The sequence below is a fragment of the Panthera uncia genome, chromosome C2 (genome assembly GCF_023721935.1).
Source record: "Panthera uncia isolate 11264 chromosome C2, Puncia_PCG_1.0, whole genome shotgun sequence".
Lineage (NCBI taxonomy): Eukaryota > Metazoa > Chordata > Mammalia > Carnivora > Felidae > Panthera > Panthera uncia.
In genome coordinates, this window is record NC_064810.1 from 61058752 (window position 1) to 61076971 (window position 18220).

Consider the following 18220-nt stretch of genomic DNA (forward strand, 5'->3'; position numbering starts at 1 on the left):
TGTGATCATATTTCCTTCCTCACTCTGATCCTCTTGCTTTCCTCTGCTGGGACCTTTTTGATTATACTGGGCTCACCCAGATAACCCAGAATATTCTCCCCATCTCTAAAATCTTAATCGCATCTGCAAAGTCCCTTTTGCCATATAAGGTAACATATTACCAGGTTCTGCATATCAGAATGTAAACATCTCAGGTGAATATTTTTCTGTCTACCACATTCCCTTCACAGTAACACATTCATCATAAATATTCTCCTTCTCTGACTTTTTTCTTTGGCTTCCAGTTTTTGGAAACAATTGTCCGTTTTCATACATGATGGGTAGGGTGATTCTGAAATGAAAACTACCATAGTTCATGAGATTAAAGGAAGTAATTTCATACAGAACCTCTACCAGTATTGAACCAAGGGGTCAAGCCAGTGAGAAAAAGGCTCAGCTGGCAGTTGCCCACAGCACTGGTACTTATGCCCCAGTGATGGGAGTTACTTACATTTCTATTTCTTAAAGCCTTGACTTAAAGTATTAGAACAACTTGAAGTTAGAACATAATAGGAAGAAAGAAAGTGATGGAGAATATTTTCCCAGTTCCAGACAATGGAGAACACAAAAGGAAATTAGGAAGGAAAAATGAAGAGGCAGAAAGCCAGACTGGAAGAAACTTTGGATGCCATCTGACAGGCCTTTTGAATGTGCACATTTGGCTGACTGCCCAGCTACACCATGTACCCTACATCTCTCTGTGCACTGCTACAGAAACAGGAAAGCATCCCTTGGAAAAAATATCCCAGGGCACCTAGTGAATAAGGGAAAGTCTGACTAAGGTCAGGAAAGAGATATTGGCCAAGAGGTACTGGAGGTTTCAGTTGTGTGGACAGGATGTTCAGACAGAAAGAAAGTTCAACCAGGTCGAACAGATGGGGCTTCTGTTTCTCAGCTGTAGACAAATGTCCTCTCTGCTGAGCTTTTACCCTAAACTCGCATTGACTGCTTGGCTCTGAATTATGTTGGATATTTCCTTTTTACCTCAAATTTGAGTGTTTCATAAGCCTTGCTATTTGCAAAACCATTAGGGTTTAAATAGGACACCTGACAGATCTATTATAAGCAACGTTTGAAGGAACAAGATCCATCATTTCACTGTGTGCAAGCCCAGTTAAGACATGGAAAAATTCCTCTCCAGCTAGAGCACTGGTGTGAAGGAAAGATGAAAATGTGTCATTGTTAGCTGGCTTTTTTTTTTTTTTTTTTTTTTGGTCCTTTGTATAGTGGGGCCACTTGCAGATTGGTGCCCTTGCACATAGACCATACCTATTGCCATTAGAAATTTTAATGGAACAACAATAACAGCAACTCTTCTTATTAAGGGCTTAATAGGTCAGGTACTGTGGGAAGTGCTTCAGGAACACTGTCTCTTTAACTCCCACAACAATAATGAGAATGTTCTATTCCCCTCCCCCTTATTTTGTAGGTCATCATGTGGCTGAAGGAAGTGATTTTTGCATGGCCACACAGCAGATCATATCTAAAACTCAAAACCAGGTTGTCCTACTTCCTAATTTTATCCTCTTAGCAACAATGTGTACTTCCTTTACATTTTTCTATAAAGACTTTCATCTTTATAGGCAAACTCAGAGAACTGAGTGGTATATAAAATATCTTCTCCTCAGATCACTTGATAATAAAGGCAAGATCTAATTACATTTGATTTGAATATGGCAATACCCAGAGCTTCCCACACCTTGCCTTTCAAAAGTCATTTGGGTTTGTTCCCAAATGTTCTCGAATCTCATTATTCTCTAAGATTTTTTTTTTCTTTTCAGAGCAGCTTGTAGTAGATTGAACAGTGTTCCCCAACAAGACTTGTCCAAGTCCTAACCCTCAGAACCAGTAAGTGTGAACTGATTTGGAAAAAGAGTCTTCACAGAGGTATTTAATTTAAGCATTTGAAATGAGATCATCCTGGATTTAGGATGAAACTCAAATCCAGAGACTGGTGCCCTTGTAAGAGAAAGGAAGGGAGAGCTGAGACACCCAGATACAAAGACACAGAGGAAAAGACCATATGAAAACACAGAAAGAGATTGGAGCTATGCTGCAGTAAACCAAGGAACACCAGGAGCCATAAGAAGCTGGAAGAGGTGAGGAAGGATCCTCCCCTAGAGCCTTTAGAGGGAGTGTTGCCCTGCTGACACCTTGACTACACGTCTGGCCTCCAGAACAATCAGAGAATATATTTCTGTTGTTTTAAGCCACTATGTTGGTAATAATTTGCTATGGCAGCCCTAAAAAACTAATACATGGATGTATTTTGATGGTGCAGACATCAAAATAGTTTGACAAACCTTACTAAGGGAAACTGTGATTTGTGACTATAACTGGGTCTTAGGAATGCAGCTTTGCATCTTAGTTTCTTACTGATGTAAGGTGAGAAATTGCAAGATATTGGAATATTTATTTTTAAAAACCTACAGGTAAATAATATAAGCAAATATGTGTATATAAATATATGAAGAAATGTATAAGTAATCTTTGTGTCACTTGTTGTATGTTTGATTGGTTTCCTATGAAAGAACAACAGGGAGACAAATTCATACAAGGAACCTATTGATATCTTGTAGATTTTTCTTTGTTCTTGATCAAAGCTAGGAATGCCCCTTGGCAATGGGTTCTGAATATTCATGGAATTATTCATGGATAATTGGCCAGTAGCTCCCATAAAAGTTAGCAATTACAGGGCTGCCTGGGTGGCTCTGTTGGTTAGGCGTCCAACTCTTGATTTTGGCTTAGGTCATGATCTCAGGGTTTGTGGGTTTGAGCCCCACATCGGGCTCTGCTGTGACAGTATGGAGCCTGCTTGGGATCCTCTCTCTTTCTCTCTCTCTCTCTCTCTCTCTCTCTCTCTCAGTAAATAAATAAATAATAAATAAATAAGCAAACTTAAATTTTTTTAAAAAAATTAGCAATTACAAATGCAGAATGTGAACATGACTGGCATGTAGGCACTCCATCACTGACAATGGCAGTTGAAACTTAGAAGGTCATTACTAGTCGTGGTAGAAGTAGTAATAATGGTAACAACAAAGGTACATGTGGTGAGAAAAGACCCGAGTAAACATTTTTGTTTATACAAATCTCACGGAACTCACTCATATAAGATAAAAGCTCCAAAGAAAAATAAGGCACAAGCTCTTTATCTTGATGTTTCAGTGGATATTGAGAATCTGTTTGAATTCAGAAAGGTACCACCTTAACCAGCTAAGATCACAGATAGATTTTTCTGGATCTGCTAAAACAACTCTTAGCCTATCTCTATTAAGAAGGTGCTATTAGATCAGGTTAGAAGCAAGATGTGATGCTGATAGGCTGGCCATGGTAGCAGCCTTTCACACCTTCTGTAGTCACCCAATCGCCCACGCTTACACAGCCTGATAAATAAGATTATGGGTTACTGACACTGCCGGACACTTTCTTGGCAGAGCGACACCATGGAAAAGCTGAGGAATCACGTAAGTTCTTACAGGCTTAGCAACATTGCACACTAGCCACAGCACAGCCCCTGATCCACTCTGACACCCAGCTGCAGAGTCAGCCTCTTGTGGGGACCTCAGAGTGCTTAATGTTCTGTGGGAATCACCTCTTCTACCAACAATCAGCAATAGAACTGCCAATAGTAGAGAGTTACAGCTACTCACATTGTTAAAACAAATTTTCCTTTCAGCCAGGCCTGGGGGTGTTATAGGAATAACTGAATGGGACATGCTTTGGGTCTCCTAGGGTTCTTTGGCATTCTCCATAAGGAAGAGACACCTGGGGTTTCCTCTGTTGACAGGATATCAGCGAGGGGAGCAAGCAATAGAGTGGTAATGCCATTCCCATCTGGTCTCTGGATTATGGCTGAATATCCTGAGTTTAAGAGAAGATTTAACTCTGTGATCTATCTAGTCTTAAACGTGAGAATAGAGCTGTTGCAAATCTCAGGTGCTCAGGATGACAGACAAAGACAGACAGCTGGAAGTCCAGGTGGTCAGCATCATGAGATCAGATACTACATGCTATGGATTGAACTGTGTTCCCTCAAAATTCACATGTTAAAACCCTAACCCCCAATGTAATAATATTTGGAAATGGGCCTTTGGGAAGTAATTAATTTTAGAGGAGGTCATGAGGGTGGGGCTCTCATGGTAGACTAGGGCCCTTATAATAGGAGGTACCAGAGAGTATGCTTACTCTTCCTCTCTGTGGGAAGAGGTCTGGTGAGTACACAATGAGATGCTGGCCATCTGCCAGCTAGGAAGAGAGCTCTCACCAGAACCTGACCACGCTGCACCCTAATCATGGACTTCTAGCATCCAGAGTTGTGAGAAAAGAAATCTCTGTTGTCTAGTCTATGGTATTTTGTTATGGCAGCCCATGCCAGCTAATACACCATAGTGACAGCTTAAAAAAAAAATAAGTGAGCTTATTTAATTATTTTAAGTAAGTGGGCTTATAGAAGTCATTACAGGTGCAACAAGAATAGTCATAAAAATTAATTGCTTTGCTAGAAAATAAAAGATGTCTGCCTCTTTTCCCATTAAAGAACATCTGTCTTCTTCCAGTTGCCTACTAAAGTAAGCTCTCTAAACCCCAGAGTTACCCAAAGAATTGCCCATCTCTGTCTCCATACCAAGTAAGCGACTCTAAACTATGGGCAGCCAGGTCTTCAGTACCGTATGTTATATTTGGAATGACTTTTTTTCTAAGCTGAAATTCTGGAATACACAATTTGTTGCACTGAAGCAGTTTTCCCATGGCTTGCTCTATCTATCTACCTATTTACTGGGTGGTGGGAATTTTTAAAAAAATTTTTTTAACGTTTTTATTTATTTTTGAGACAGAGAGAGACAGAGCATGAGCAGGGGAGGGGCAGAGAGAAAGGGAGACACAGAATCCAAAGCAGGCTCCAGGCTCTGAGCACAGAGCCTGACACGGGGCCTGAGCCCACAGACTGTGAGATCCTGACCTAAGCCGAAGTCAGTTGCTCAACCAACTAAACCACCCAGGCTCCCCTGGTGGTAGGAATTTTTTAAATGCAGAATATCTCCTCATTGCTTTATAAAGACTAACTTTCAGTAACTGTTTTCCTGACTGCCTTTCAAATCCCTCATTCCCCAATCCGGATCTGTCTTTCCACAGTCAAAACAGCATAAAACCTCAGTGACCAGGCCAAAAAAAAAAAAAAAAAAAAAAAAAATTAAAAAAAAAGAGGACTGATGTCATTCAAAGACTGACATTTCAGTTTTTATTACCGGAATACCTTGAAGAATTAGATCTGATTTGCATTGATATTTGCCAACTGAATTATTAAAGTTTTTTTTCCTCTTTTCTCTTTCCTTCATCAGAGTTTAACACTTTCGTCAACTGCACACTAAGTCACAATTTGACAACCATGTTATTTCACAAAGCATTCTGGGCTTTTGAATTGTTGACCAACTTGAGAAAAACACCAGATTTGATCCATAAAGTGAAAGTAGGTGACAACACATAAGAGAAATGGCGAGGGAGTTTTTATAAAGGAGTCTGCTTCTTACTAATGTTTCTTAAATGACATGGGGTAATTTTGCTGGCATGTCTTCCATAGGCAGGGCCACCCCATTTGAGTTACCTATTGAGACTTCTTTGTTTTATTAGAATCAATTGCAACCTCAGTGCACTGAGAGATCTGAAAATGAATATTCCTAAAGAAGGATAAGGATTTCAGAAATGTGTGAACATTTTAAGTGGTATGTTAGTCTCCAACATCATCAGACTGTAGATGGAAAAAGACAAAGTGGAAATTTCTGTGCAAGTTGTTAAACTTCTAAATCTCTTCATCTAAAGTGACAAAAAAGTCTAACCACAGAGTTGTGATAGTGCATTTGTATATCAAATAGTTTTTTTAAATTTATTTAATTTTTTTTTTTAGAAAGAGAGAGTGCAAGCAGGGGAGAGGGGCAGAGAGTGAGGGGGAGGGAGAGAGAATCCCAAGTAGGTGCCATGCTCAGCGTCGAGCCCAACACAGGGCTCGATCCCATGACCCTGGGATTATGACCTAAGCTGAACTCAAGAGTCCAATGCTCAACCAACTGAGCCACCCAGGTGCCCCTCAAATGATTTTAAACATGCACACCATACTTACAACACACACACAGACACACACACACACACGCACACACCCCAGGTCGTCAAAACATTCCTTATTGATTTATTATCACACAGAAAGAATCTCAAGTTACTTATGCTTGGTAAAAAATAGCATACAGTCCTATCTCAAGGCATATTTTTAGTGTAGGAGTTCTCAAAGTTTATTGTGCCTCAGAATCACCTGGAGGGCTTGTTAAGCTACAAATCACTAGGGTTAGATTTTCTGATTCATGTAGGTCTGGTGTTGCGGGGGGGTGGTCTGATAATTTGCAGTTCTAACAAGTTCCTAGGTGACGCTGATGCTGCTGGTTTAGGGACCACAGTCTGAGAACCATTGCTTTAGACTATCTAGAGACTCCGGTTTTATTACTTATTTTTGTCAAATAGAGTGCTTCATATTCTTGCAGTTAGTCCTTTCTACTATCCAAATAATAACAAAAATGACTACTGTAATTTAAAGTCAGTATTTTGCCTTGCAGAATCTACGATAACAGTCATAACAACCAGCAGTTGAATAATGCTTTATCATTAATAAATTATTTCAATATACATTATATCACTGGAGAAAACATATGAATTCTGGCAGGTGAGCAAGCATTATATTTATATTTTATGGATGGAAAGCAGAGAGCTTAAACGACTTACCTAACAACCCCCCAAAAAGTAAATGGTAGAGAGCAGAGACCTGAACCAGGATTTTCTGACTCTAAATTCTGTATTCATTCTTTCCACCACTTCACTCTTTCTCTTAATTGCTTACATTTGTGGAGAAACTTACACTTTTCAAACTACTTTCATATTCATGATCTCATTTGATCCCCCAAAGCAACAGCAGGAGGCGGGCAGGGCACATAATATTGTCCACATTTTGCAGATAAAGCCATTATAAAAAATGATAAGAAAAGCGGCTCCTGTCATTCAGGCAGTATTTCTTCATCTACCAGGCTACATTTTCCTGCAATATTTAGCAGCATCAGATAGGGTAGGTAAAGCATCAGATACTCTCCTTTACAAGTGATAAATATTCAATGGCTCAGTATTGTTAACACCACCCTTGCTCCTACATCATTTTTTCCCCTGGTTTCTTGGTAGAAATACATTTGGAGAGAAGAAAGAAATGGGTGAAATTTAGGGTTACTAATTTGTAGGAAAGTGGGGAAAGTTCTTTCATTTCTACACTTTATGTATTTAGGAAAGAAGCTTTTTCTGCATACAAAGAAAGACTCTTCACCACTAGTCTAGGGCTTTTCAAAGTTTAATGTGCACACAAACCACCAGGGGATCTTGATAAAATGCAGATCCTGATTCAGTGGGTCTGGAATAGGGCCCAATATTCTACATTTCTATAAAGCTCCAATATAATGCTGATCATGGTCCAACCTTGATAGGCAAGGATCAATCCTATTTCTCAAGACTACAGAGATTTTTATTATTCTCTGAATCATGTCTGAATTTCTGGGGTGGAACAGAGAACTTAAAATATAAAACATTGTAACAATATTTGGTGAATAGTGCATACATTGTGGGACTTACCTAGGTGTTTCTCTGTGCTAGGTTATTATACATTCCAGTATCTTCCAATTTATTTTGATCTCAAAATCCAAGATGATGCTTAACACGGGGTGCATGGACTTGCAGCAACGATATTACACCTGGGTGTTTGTTAGATAGGCAGAATTTCAGGCCCCATCCTAGTCATAGGAGAAATTGGATGAAGGGCTTTAAGGCTATGCTAAGTAGTTTGAACTTTATCCCAAAGGCATTGGAATATTTGGAAATTAGGTAGGAAAACTAACTTGACCAATTTTACATTTAGAAATAGTGTTTTAGGGGGAAATGTCTAGTAGCAAGGGGTCCAACTGGAAAACTACTGAAATTCAGGTAAGAAAAATGTTGGCTTATCTATATTGTAACAATGACAATGGGGAAAGAGGAATGGATTGATAGCCAATAAGGAGGTAGAATCAAAACAATGTGTCAAATGAGTTATTGATGGGGAAAAGAAAGAGAAAGAGTCTAGGATCACTCTCAAGTTTCTGGCTTAGACAATTTGTATCTCTTACCTTTAGCATCTCTTTGAACTTGTCCTCTGACCTCTCTGCTTCTGACCACCTGGGGTAAATGCCTTGATTCTTGGGACCTAGGATTGCCAGTCTTGGCAAGGACCTAAATCAGTCAGACTCTGACACTTCGTGAGGGATCTTAGGATAGACTCTAGCTGACATTCACAGTCAAGATTCCAAAGTTAATTATACAACTTACCCTGACTTTTTCTTGGATAAGTAAGCCTTATCAAATACAATGCCAGTCCTATTGTCTGCTCTTCTATAGCAGTTTGTTTGGCTCCCAAGTAAATCAACCTACACTTATCTTGATGAATTTCACCATACTAATATCTGCCCATTTCAACAATTTTATGATTACTCTGATCATTTTAATATGCTTCCCCCAACTATAATTTACTGTTTTCTTTTGTTTTGTTTTTATTGTGCAGCCTTGCTGTTACTTTCAATAGCTTAATCCTGAACACTGTAGATCTTTTTCTTTTTCTTTTTTTTTTCTGGTGTTATGGTATAATCATCACCTGTAACAAGAGTTTTGTAAAAAAAAAATAATAAGCATTGTAATTCACAAGGTATAGGTTCTATATAGCTACAGCAAATAAGGTATTTGCCATTATATAGCCAGACCCTAGGAAAACTGTCCCCAGGAGAAGAATGAAGACATCAATAAGGCATGCTAGAAAATCTTTCCCTAATAAGATATGGTCATGTCCTTTTGAAAAAAGGAACACCACAACTGGTATGTTGATGCAATGTAATGTAACACAATATGAGATATAAAATATTAAGACCAATTTTGATGAGAAAGAGCATTAAAAAAAAATCTCAATTGTTGTGTTTGAATGGATCAAGATGGGATTGAGGTTGTGTTCAAATTGCCAGTCTCCCTCCAAATTACCACTACATAAAGCTGATATATATAGATAACTAATAATTAAAATAAATAAAAATAATACCAATAATATCTGACACTGTACTAAGAACTTTACTTACATGTTCTCTTAATTCTCATAATAACTTTGGACAAATTCTATTTTTATATCTATTAAATTGTAAAACAGACTGTTTGGAATAATGGCAACAAATATATGAAATGGCGAGAGTTTGAGAGATGTGGACTCTATTTCTGTTCTCCTAGATCATGTGCAAAGTTTGTGGTTAAGCTACCTATCCCTTCATAACCCATGCTTCCAAATGTCCTGGAGCATTCAAATCCAAGCTAGTCCTCCAAGAACACATCTAGGGTGGTTCATTTCTCTTCAGGAAGAGTACGCTGGGCATATGATGACAAATCCAGGTAGGGTAAGACTGGGGTGCTGAGGTGGTGGTACAGCATTTGTCCGACACTATCAGAATGGCCAGCATATCTGATTGTAGAGATCTTCCCATGGTTTAAAGGTTGCCAGTGTCAGTTATTATGAGTCTTTCCAGTTATTACTGGAGGCCAGTGATCATGTGGTTACAGTTTAGAGTCTTCATTTTCTAAATTACCCAATTGTTTTAAGGCTACTGAGAAAAAATTTGTATTTACTTGATTAGGCTATTACGGAATCACCTGCATGGGCAAAGAATTTGTTTCTTACCTAAATTTAAGACATTCACACACATAAATAACTGCTTGTATACCTGCTACACTGGGAACATGTATATACACCAGTATATACTACTTTGTATATTTAAAACCAATGCACAAGTAAGGTACTGGAAATAAAATATAGGAAGATTTCTGTTTATTTTTTCTGCTCTTTGAAAGAGAAAACAGGAATAGTTTTAAAAGTAAAAAATATATATATGCTTAAAGAAAAAACATTAGTATAAAAAAAACTAACATCATGGTTTCACATAAATATGCTTGCCTGGATTCCTAAATGAATTATTATATATGCTCTCTTCTCTGCCTGGGATATTTGTCACCCCCTTTTTTTCTTGGTCAGGTTGCATTCACCCTTAAGGTCTCAGCATAAGCTCCCCTGAGGGGAGCTTTGCTGGCTTTGCAGATTTTGCTATATGGCCCTGTTTTATAGTCTTATTGAATGCTATAATTTTTCTTTATATTGTAAAAATCTAATTAAGTGGTTATTCATGCAATTATTAGTTTAGTGCTCTGCTTTCTTGTTGAACTGTAAACTCCATTTGTGCACGGACCATGTCTATCTCTCTCTTCATTTTGTCCTTTTACAAAGTGAGAGTTTTATGAATATTTTTTGCCAAAAGTACAAATTGTGAGATGGATATCAAGATTAATCTAGATATTCTGTGTTGATGGGTAACATACTTTAAAACTGATATACAAGTAAGATATTGAAAAGAAAACAGAGAAAGATTTTTTATTTATTTTTCTGCTCTTTGTAAAGGGAAAATTGACTGTTTAAATGCAAGAAACAAATGAATACAATCAAAATAATAGCTTGAATCATTATTTTCACTTAAATTATCACTATCTGGTCAAGAGCAAAGTCACTGGTTTGATTCTTCCACATCCATATACTACCAAGATTAACTCAAAGAATCTTTTGGAAGGTCCATACAAGAAAACCCCAGAGAAAGAATTTCCTCAAACTTGAACTGTAGATATGTTCTCTGTGTGAAATATGAAGTCATGCTAATTCTGGTGTGCTAACTAAAAAGAGCTGATGTTACTTGTAACATGTACTTCTGGAAATCAGCTTAAAGAAATGAGTTTAGTTAAACATTGCATAGTACTCTCAAACCCATGAAGGCAGGGTCTAAGCTACATATATTAATAATTGGTTAACCTATAATATTAGAAGACAGACAGAGCTAGAGCATTAATGGAGTTCAAGAGTATCACCAGGCAAGGATTCAAATTTGGGAATCTCTGACCAAGTGTAAAAACCAACATCCAATAAGAAATGGGATTCCAGACTCCCTGCAGGTCTCTTATCGGCTTCCAGTACGAATTTTCCCACCTACCCTATCAAAAAACAAAATATTTCTTAAGAAAGATTTTTATATTCTGTATTAATGTCAAATCTGGCTTTTGGCTTGGACAAGAGAATTTTTACAGCACCTGCTAATTTGTTCTCAGCCTGAAGGACTAAGTCCTCAGTGTGGCTGAGTTTGGCGGGTATAGAAAGCTATTGAGGATGCAAAAAAACCCTTTGTAGAAACAAAATGCATAGAAACTCCTTCTGTAACCCTGGGAAACCCTGATACCACATGAGGTACAGTTGAGAAAGGGACTTCCTCTGGAATGTGAGAAGAAAGATGTAGAAACAAAGTTAAATGAAGATGGGAACAGCATTACTCACAGAAGGGAGATCAAACACTCCATAGAAAATACATGTTACGGTGCAATTGCCCTCTGGGAGTTACAGGATTATGAAAGTCTAACTTAATTAAGGGAGAAAATAGGTCACATTTAACAACCACATACGTGGCGTATCATTTTGACTATACAGAATAACTGGAGAGAATGGAAAAATTAAGAAGTCGGAAGCATAAGAAAGGCAACCATGGAATTCATCAACCACTTTCTCATCCTTCTAAGTCAGGTATATGTTTTGATTCTGTATATATGAAAAGATTTACCATTCTTTAAACTTCCCTCTTTAAAAACACTTGCAGCATATTTGAAAAATAAATTTCAAATGTCAGAATAAAGAGAAACAAAATGGTGTGACCAAATTTAAAAAAAAAAAAACTAAATTAAGAGGCAATAAATAGTCTTCATAAAAATACACCTTTCACCCTCTTCCTTTTCTCCCCCTTATGTCATCAAATGACAGGCAATCAGGTACATGTGAACCCTGCTTGGATTCTTCCCCCTTTCATAGCTCGATGCCCCTATGGGGTCGAGCTAATTACAGGTACATTTCCTCTGCAAGGCAGTCACACTCTATACTGTTGAAGGTACAATTAATAATTGAACAAAGCTACTAGATTTTTTTTTGCTCACACGGCCACGGGTTGCAGACAGTTTTACTGTCACACAGGGCAGAGCTTCTTCCTTGAGTGTCTCCAAGAAAGGTTTCATGTTATAGACTGAAAAGGATCACTGCCTGTTTCCAAATCTTGGAAAGTAGGGGAAAACCCACATAAAACCAAAAAAATCCAACCCCCCACAAAAAAACCCTAGTTTCCTTTGTAGAACAGTAAAGGAAAATTTTCTCTCCTGTTAGCAGGAATATGATTATGATCAGGTGGTTATTTAGGTCAGATGTAAAGAGATGAAAGAGTGGGCCTACAAATTAATACTCTTTAGAAGGGAAATTGGAGTTTGCCCTTGAGTCTGTGAATGCAGCAGGGAGCTAGTTTTGCATGTGACATAAGAGAATTTGACCTACAGACAGGGCCTAGATAAAGGCTTACAGAAGAATAAGGTTCTTTCCCTTGAGATGTATTTAGGAACTTAATAGAGGATATCCCCAGAGCGTCATGGGGTCATAAATTGGTGCAGAAAATCCTTGTCCTATGCCCCAAGCAATAGTCTTGAGCAACAGTCTGCAAACTTTTGTAAAGGGCCAGATAGAAAATATTTTAGGGTTTGTAAGCCCAGCCATCTTTGTTATAACTACTCAACTATTCCGTTTTTGAACAAAAGCAGCCATAGACAAGAAGAAAATGAATAAGCATGGGTGTATTTCAATAAAACTTTATGGATGCCCAAATATGAATATTAAATTTTTGCATGTCAGAAAACAGAATTATTCTTTTTATATTTTTCCAACATTTAATCATCTAAAACCTATTTTTAGCTCTAGGCAGTACAAAAGTGGGGCAGGCTGTATTTGGCCCACAGACTGTAGTTTGCTGATCCCCTGGCCTTACTATTGGAAATCCCTATGAGTATACCTATTTTTCAAGCTGATTTTGAAATCTCTAGGGATCTCTGAGTGTATGTAAATGCTATATTTACATGGGAAGATATGGTGTTTTGTTGACTTTTAAACACCATGGATAACCATGGTTATTCAGGATTCAAATAAGATATTCACTATCATTAAAAAGGTTACTAGAGTTAGAGATGAAGATCTAAACTGCTAGGCCCAGCACGGAAAAATCTTGAAACTCTGATTCTATCTCATTATTTTTCTGAGCTCAAAGGATAAAAAAGAATACATCTTTGGGTTCTGGTCATGAATAGCATTTCTCCCCAAAGACAAAATAAAAATAAAAATGAAAAAACCCAACTACTTCGTAGTCAGTAGTACACAAAAAAGCAATAGTCTTTTTATTAATGTAATTCATTTCTTGATTATAAGTTGAATATAATCTATCTTCCTTCACTTCTTCTTTCTACCACTTGTTCCACAAAAAAATAGGAGGGTATAAGTAATATATTTATATAGATATTTAAATTAATTAGAAAAGGTGAGACAATAAAACGAGAGGAAAGCAAGAGAATGGTCTGTACATGAATTTGATGCCATAAAATCCCACACAGTTTGTTTAAAATCCTCTTCATTAACATGCAATTTATATATGATTTCCTATATTCTTTTACAAATGGGCAAAATAAATTTGGCTCTAAGTTTAGTAACAGTCAATTCCATGAACTCTTAATCATTTATAAAAATTTAGGGAGTTCATTCATAGAAAACCAACCATTGCTTAGAAAAAAGGCAATAGAAATAGGTAAGAGGAATTTCCTCATGGGATATTTTCCAAAAGGAAAACTATGTAATAAAATGAACAATCTCTCAAAATAACATTATAGTAAATTCAATGATTTCAATTGATACCTTGTATAACATCTTTAAATATGGGCCAATAGCTTTATACCAAATTGTCATTCAGTCAAAGCAATTCTATACCAGAAAGGACCAAATTGCCATTCAGTCAAAGCAATTCTATACCAGAAAGGAGTAGGTGGTGTGGGATTGGGGCATAAGATACTTCAGTCCAGGCCGAATGTGCTCTGGATGTTTAATTTAACCCAAGGGAAAGGTGTGTGATATCCAGAGGTTCACCCTTAAGACAATCTTCCATATGCATTTTTTCCATGTGAAGTATAAAATGGGTCTGAACGGAAATGAGTTTGATCTTCCAAATAAATGCCTCATTTATTGCTCTTATATATTGTCAATAAATGACAAGTTGCATGCATTAACAATTAAGGTGGGTTTTGAGTGACGTTCCCTTAATAGAAGCAAGCCTTTGATAAGAATAGCTGTCAAAAAAGGAGACCATTCCATAGGCTAGTCCAAATTCACTTGAAAAATTAGTTTGAGACCTAACATGACATGGAGGCCTGTATTCTCAACCACAAAATACAGTTTTCAAAGATGCTTTAGGCGAACACTATCCTGGCCTTTTAGAAATACCTCAGGATAGTTTCCATGTATGTCTTGCTTTGCACAATTTTTTAGAGTTTTTCATTCCAAAATGACTTTGTTGTGAACTCTAAATACTTATATGAGGAAATTTTAAGAGAATGTCAGATATAAATCAATTAAAATTGAGGACTATCTATCAAAATAAATTACATTTTATAAGAATAATTGATCCATAGCCCCTCTTTCTGAGAAATTAAATAGCAGGCTTTATTCTACAAAGACTGTGTCATTTACAAAACCATGGCATTGCATATAAGAAATTGTAATCTGTAGAGCAGGAAAGTATGCATGCAGTGGACCCAAGTAATTTGATATAATATTTAAGTGAAGTTCAAGAAGCAGCAGAGACCGAAAATTCAGTTATGGTGATGGTGATGGTGCTGGAACGGGAGGGGAGGATGCAGAAGACATTCCTGGGAAATAATTTTTCTGACTTTGACTGAATTTGCATTAATAGGTAGGGACCCATAATGAGCTCATGCAGCTTAGTCCATGCCTGATGCCCCTCACAGAACCAGATGCCAGGGAGACGACATCAGAAGTCACTAACAATTTTGTATTATTCCTGAAAGGTTTCTTCACAAGGTGCTACATATTAGGAAACCATAGTTAAGGTTTAGGAACCTTAGTTAAGGAAACCATAGTTAACAGCGAAACAAACAAACAAACATGCAAAGGACTAGTTAAATCTAATTCATACAAAACATTGCCCCAAGACACTCAAGCACAAAATTGGCCTACATTTTAGACATAATACTAAGTCATTTAATGCATTTAATTCTTCCGTATTTGTTGCCTTGAGGTGATGTTCTATTAAAAATGAAATAAGAAATGGTTGTAGACTTTATAGAGATGAACACATTAGCAAAGACCAGGGAGGACCCTATATAAGTCCTATTGCAATTCTACTAGTGCTTTAATAACCAGATACATGCTTGCCTTTCTGACCCAATGGAATCTCAGAAGCCCAAAGATATGTTAAATAATGTGTGGTATCTTGAAGGCTAGAGGGCTGCTTACCAGTTGGTGTAAGGTGTCTCCAGGTGATCACAGGCTCAGGGCGGCCATTGGCCATGCAGACCAGGGTCACATTGCTGCCCTCATTCACAGTGACATCTGAAGAGATGTTGGAGATCTTTGGTGGAACTGCAAAGACAAAAGTAAATGGAATATGTAACCATGCCAGTAAAACCCCATGTTTGAAGCACTGGTCCATGCCACTGGAAATAACAAACTTGAGCTAGATGCTTTTATGACTTGAACCATTTGAATTTTTATGTTAAGAAGCCAGGATGCTTTATGACCTCTTTAGAGACTCAGCAGATGAAAAGCATGGGTCTTACTACTAGAAGAAACTCTCCACTATGACCAAGTATTGTAGGAATTTCACAGAGGAGTATAGTGAAAATGTATTATCTCTTTTTTCATTAGAATAGACTTTATTTAATTATTAGTGTGCACATTTTTAGCATATTAATAATTTTTTCTTATCACTGAATGGTGCCTGCCTACATTTATTTCCTTATGTATATCAAATGAATATAGTGCATTCTTACCTCCAAATGTCAGGAAAAGGAAAAGTGTTATTTAGTATGAGTTGCATAGTTGTGTTATTACGATGTGGCAACACCTGTTTACTTACAATCTAGCCACATGAGGAAACCAACATTTAATCACAATAGAAAGTGTCTAAATATCACCTTGGTATGTGAACAGGCTAGATAACGCACATTAGAGCCTAAAAACTGAATTAATAAGGCCTATGTCACAGATACTACAAAAAATAATATTACCCCTAATACTTTCACCACCACTATTACTAACAATTTAATAATAGGTAACTTTAAGCATTTACTATATGTAAGGCTCTATGCAGAGTACTTTTCAAGTATTATATTGGTAACTCATTATAATAAAGAAATGATATCCTATGAGCATTTTATTTACAGGTGAGAAACTGAAATATAGATGGAGCCAGGTGAGAAGCAGAAAACAGATTTGAATCTAAGAAGACTCCAGGGCCCACACTCTTAAGCAATACTTGAATGAAACTTCAACTTCACAATCCAGGCTACCAGATGGCTGAAAATGACGGAAATTACTTTTTGGTGGTGTGAGAAATGAGTCCCCGAGGGCTAGCTGTACTGCCGTCTGACTTCCTTCATTAGTGTTCAGGGCGGCAACATTAGATCTCATATTGGTAGGCTTAAGTGGAAAGTGAATTACTCACAAATTTCATCACAGAGGTTATGCACTGATTACAAATAGCAGAGTTTATGGTTTGACTGTGATTTTCCTTTTTTTTTTTTTTTTTTTTTTTTTTTTACTCTTAGTTGCTTATGCAGTCCCTAAGAAAGTATGTGTCAGAGGGAGGGAGGAGAACAAGACAGCATTAAGGGGTTCAATAATAAAAGAATCTTATTTTCTCTCTCTTCCTGCCCTGTGGTGACAAATAAAACAGTAACATTTTCTGCCTGTAGAGACTGCTGTCTGACAACCATGTGATTGCTGCAGATCTCTGTTAGGAGACACTGATGGGACTTGGGCAACTGACCAGGTCACAGAGCCACAAGGAGGAAGTGGGAGGAGGACTCATGACCTTAGCATTTCTCCCACAATGGCATCTTACAGGGCTTCTGGGTAGAAACCAGTAGTTCTAAATCAAACCCAATGGCAGAAATGGAATGTAGTTGATTCCCATTATTTAGCAGTATGTATTTATAGGATTTCTATTTCTCTTTTATCTACTGGGGTTAATGGATCTTTCTCTTGTATTCACACATTGACTTGCAATATACCTTCCCAGACTTTTACAATGAAGACCTAAAAGGTTATACCCAGTTTTTAAGGAAGAAGATGAGGCACAGAGAGAAATAATGACTTGTCAAGGGCAATCCCATCAAGAAATATGGCTGGGCTTAGAACTTGGGGCTCCAGAATGTCCAATTGTGTTGTTGTTTAATATTTATAGTTTTTAATTCCCAGCTGAATAAGCCAGTGTTCTGAACATTTTCAGAAAAAGTACAATGAACTATAAATCAATGATGGTGTTCAAGAATACAATTTAGACATCCTAGGAATCTTCCTCTACAATCTAAAATCTGCAACAGGAAGCTATGTAATAATTATATGAGCTCATATTACTCAATTTGTGGTTAATTCTGAATTGCAAGACAGGCCACAGAATAGAAAGAAGAAATACAAATGTGTTTTCATAAGAAAAATGTAGAGGGGAGACTTTATATTCCTAATATAAAAACATGCGAATTTACAGAACAGAAAAGATCTCCAGTGGTCAGGTTCCCAGAGAATTATTACCTATGATAAAATTTACTCATAATTTTCTCTCATTTTGTAAGAGGAATATATATCCAAGGACTTTGTTTTTTTATGGCACCCAGGATCCTCTGTTTCTTTTAACTAAGGGCAATATGTTCAGGTCCTAGATCTCAGATCCTGGAGACTCAGAAAGTGTTTGTGTTCAATAGTCAGAAATGTAATCACGTTGACATTGAATTTCACTTTCCTCGGGGTCACTACCAATGGGTTTCACTCCATTGCTTATCTTCCACTTCTTTGTACATTGTACCAGCTTCTTCCCATAGCATTTATATCTGATGTAGTCATTTGTTCCAGAAATAAATACCTCCCTAAATTCTATGTTACCATCTTACTTTCAAACTCTCTGTCTCCAAA

At 37.2% G+C, this 18220-nt stretch overlaps 1 protein-coding gene across 3 annotated transcripts in view; it reads right to left on the minus strand.

Annotated features, from left to right (window-relative positions):
- Nucleotides 1–18220, minus strand: part of LSAMP (limbic system associated membrane protein) — a 651110-nt gene that overhangs the window by 222785 nt on the left and 410105 nt on the right. For all 3 annotated transcript variants that reach the window (XM_049628208.1, XM_049628207.1, XM_049628206.1), the window contains exon 3: nucleotides 15545–15670. In XM_049628208.1, coding sequence (XP_049484165.1) covers nucleotides 15545–15670 — 126 coding nt within the window. The remainder of the gene's footprint in view (nucleotides 1–15544; nucleotides 15671–18220) is intronic.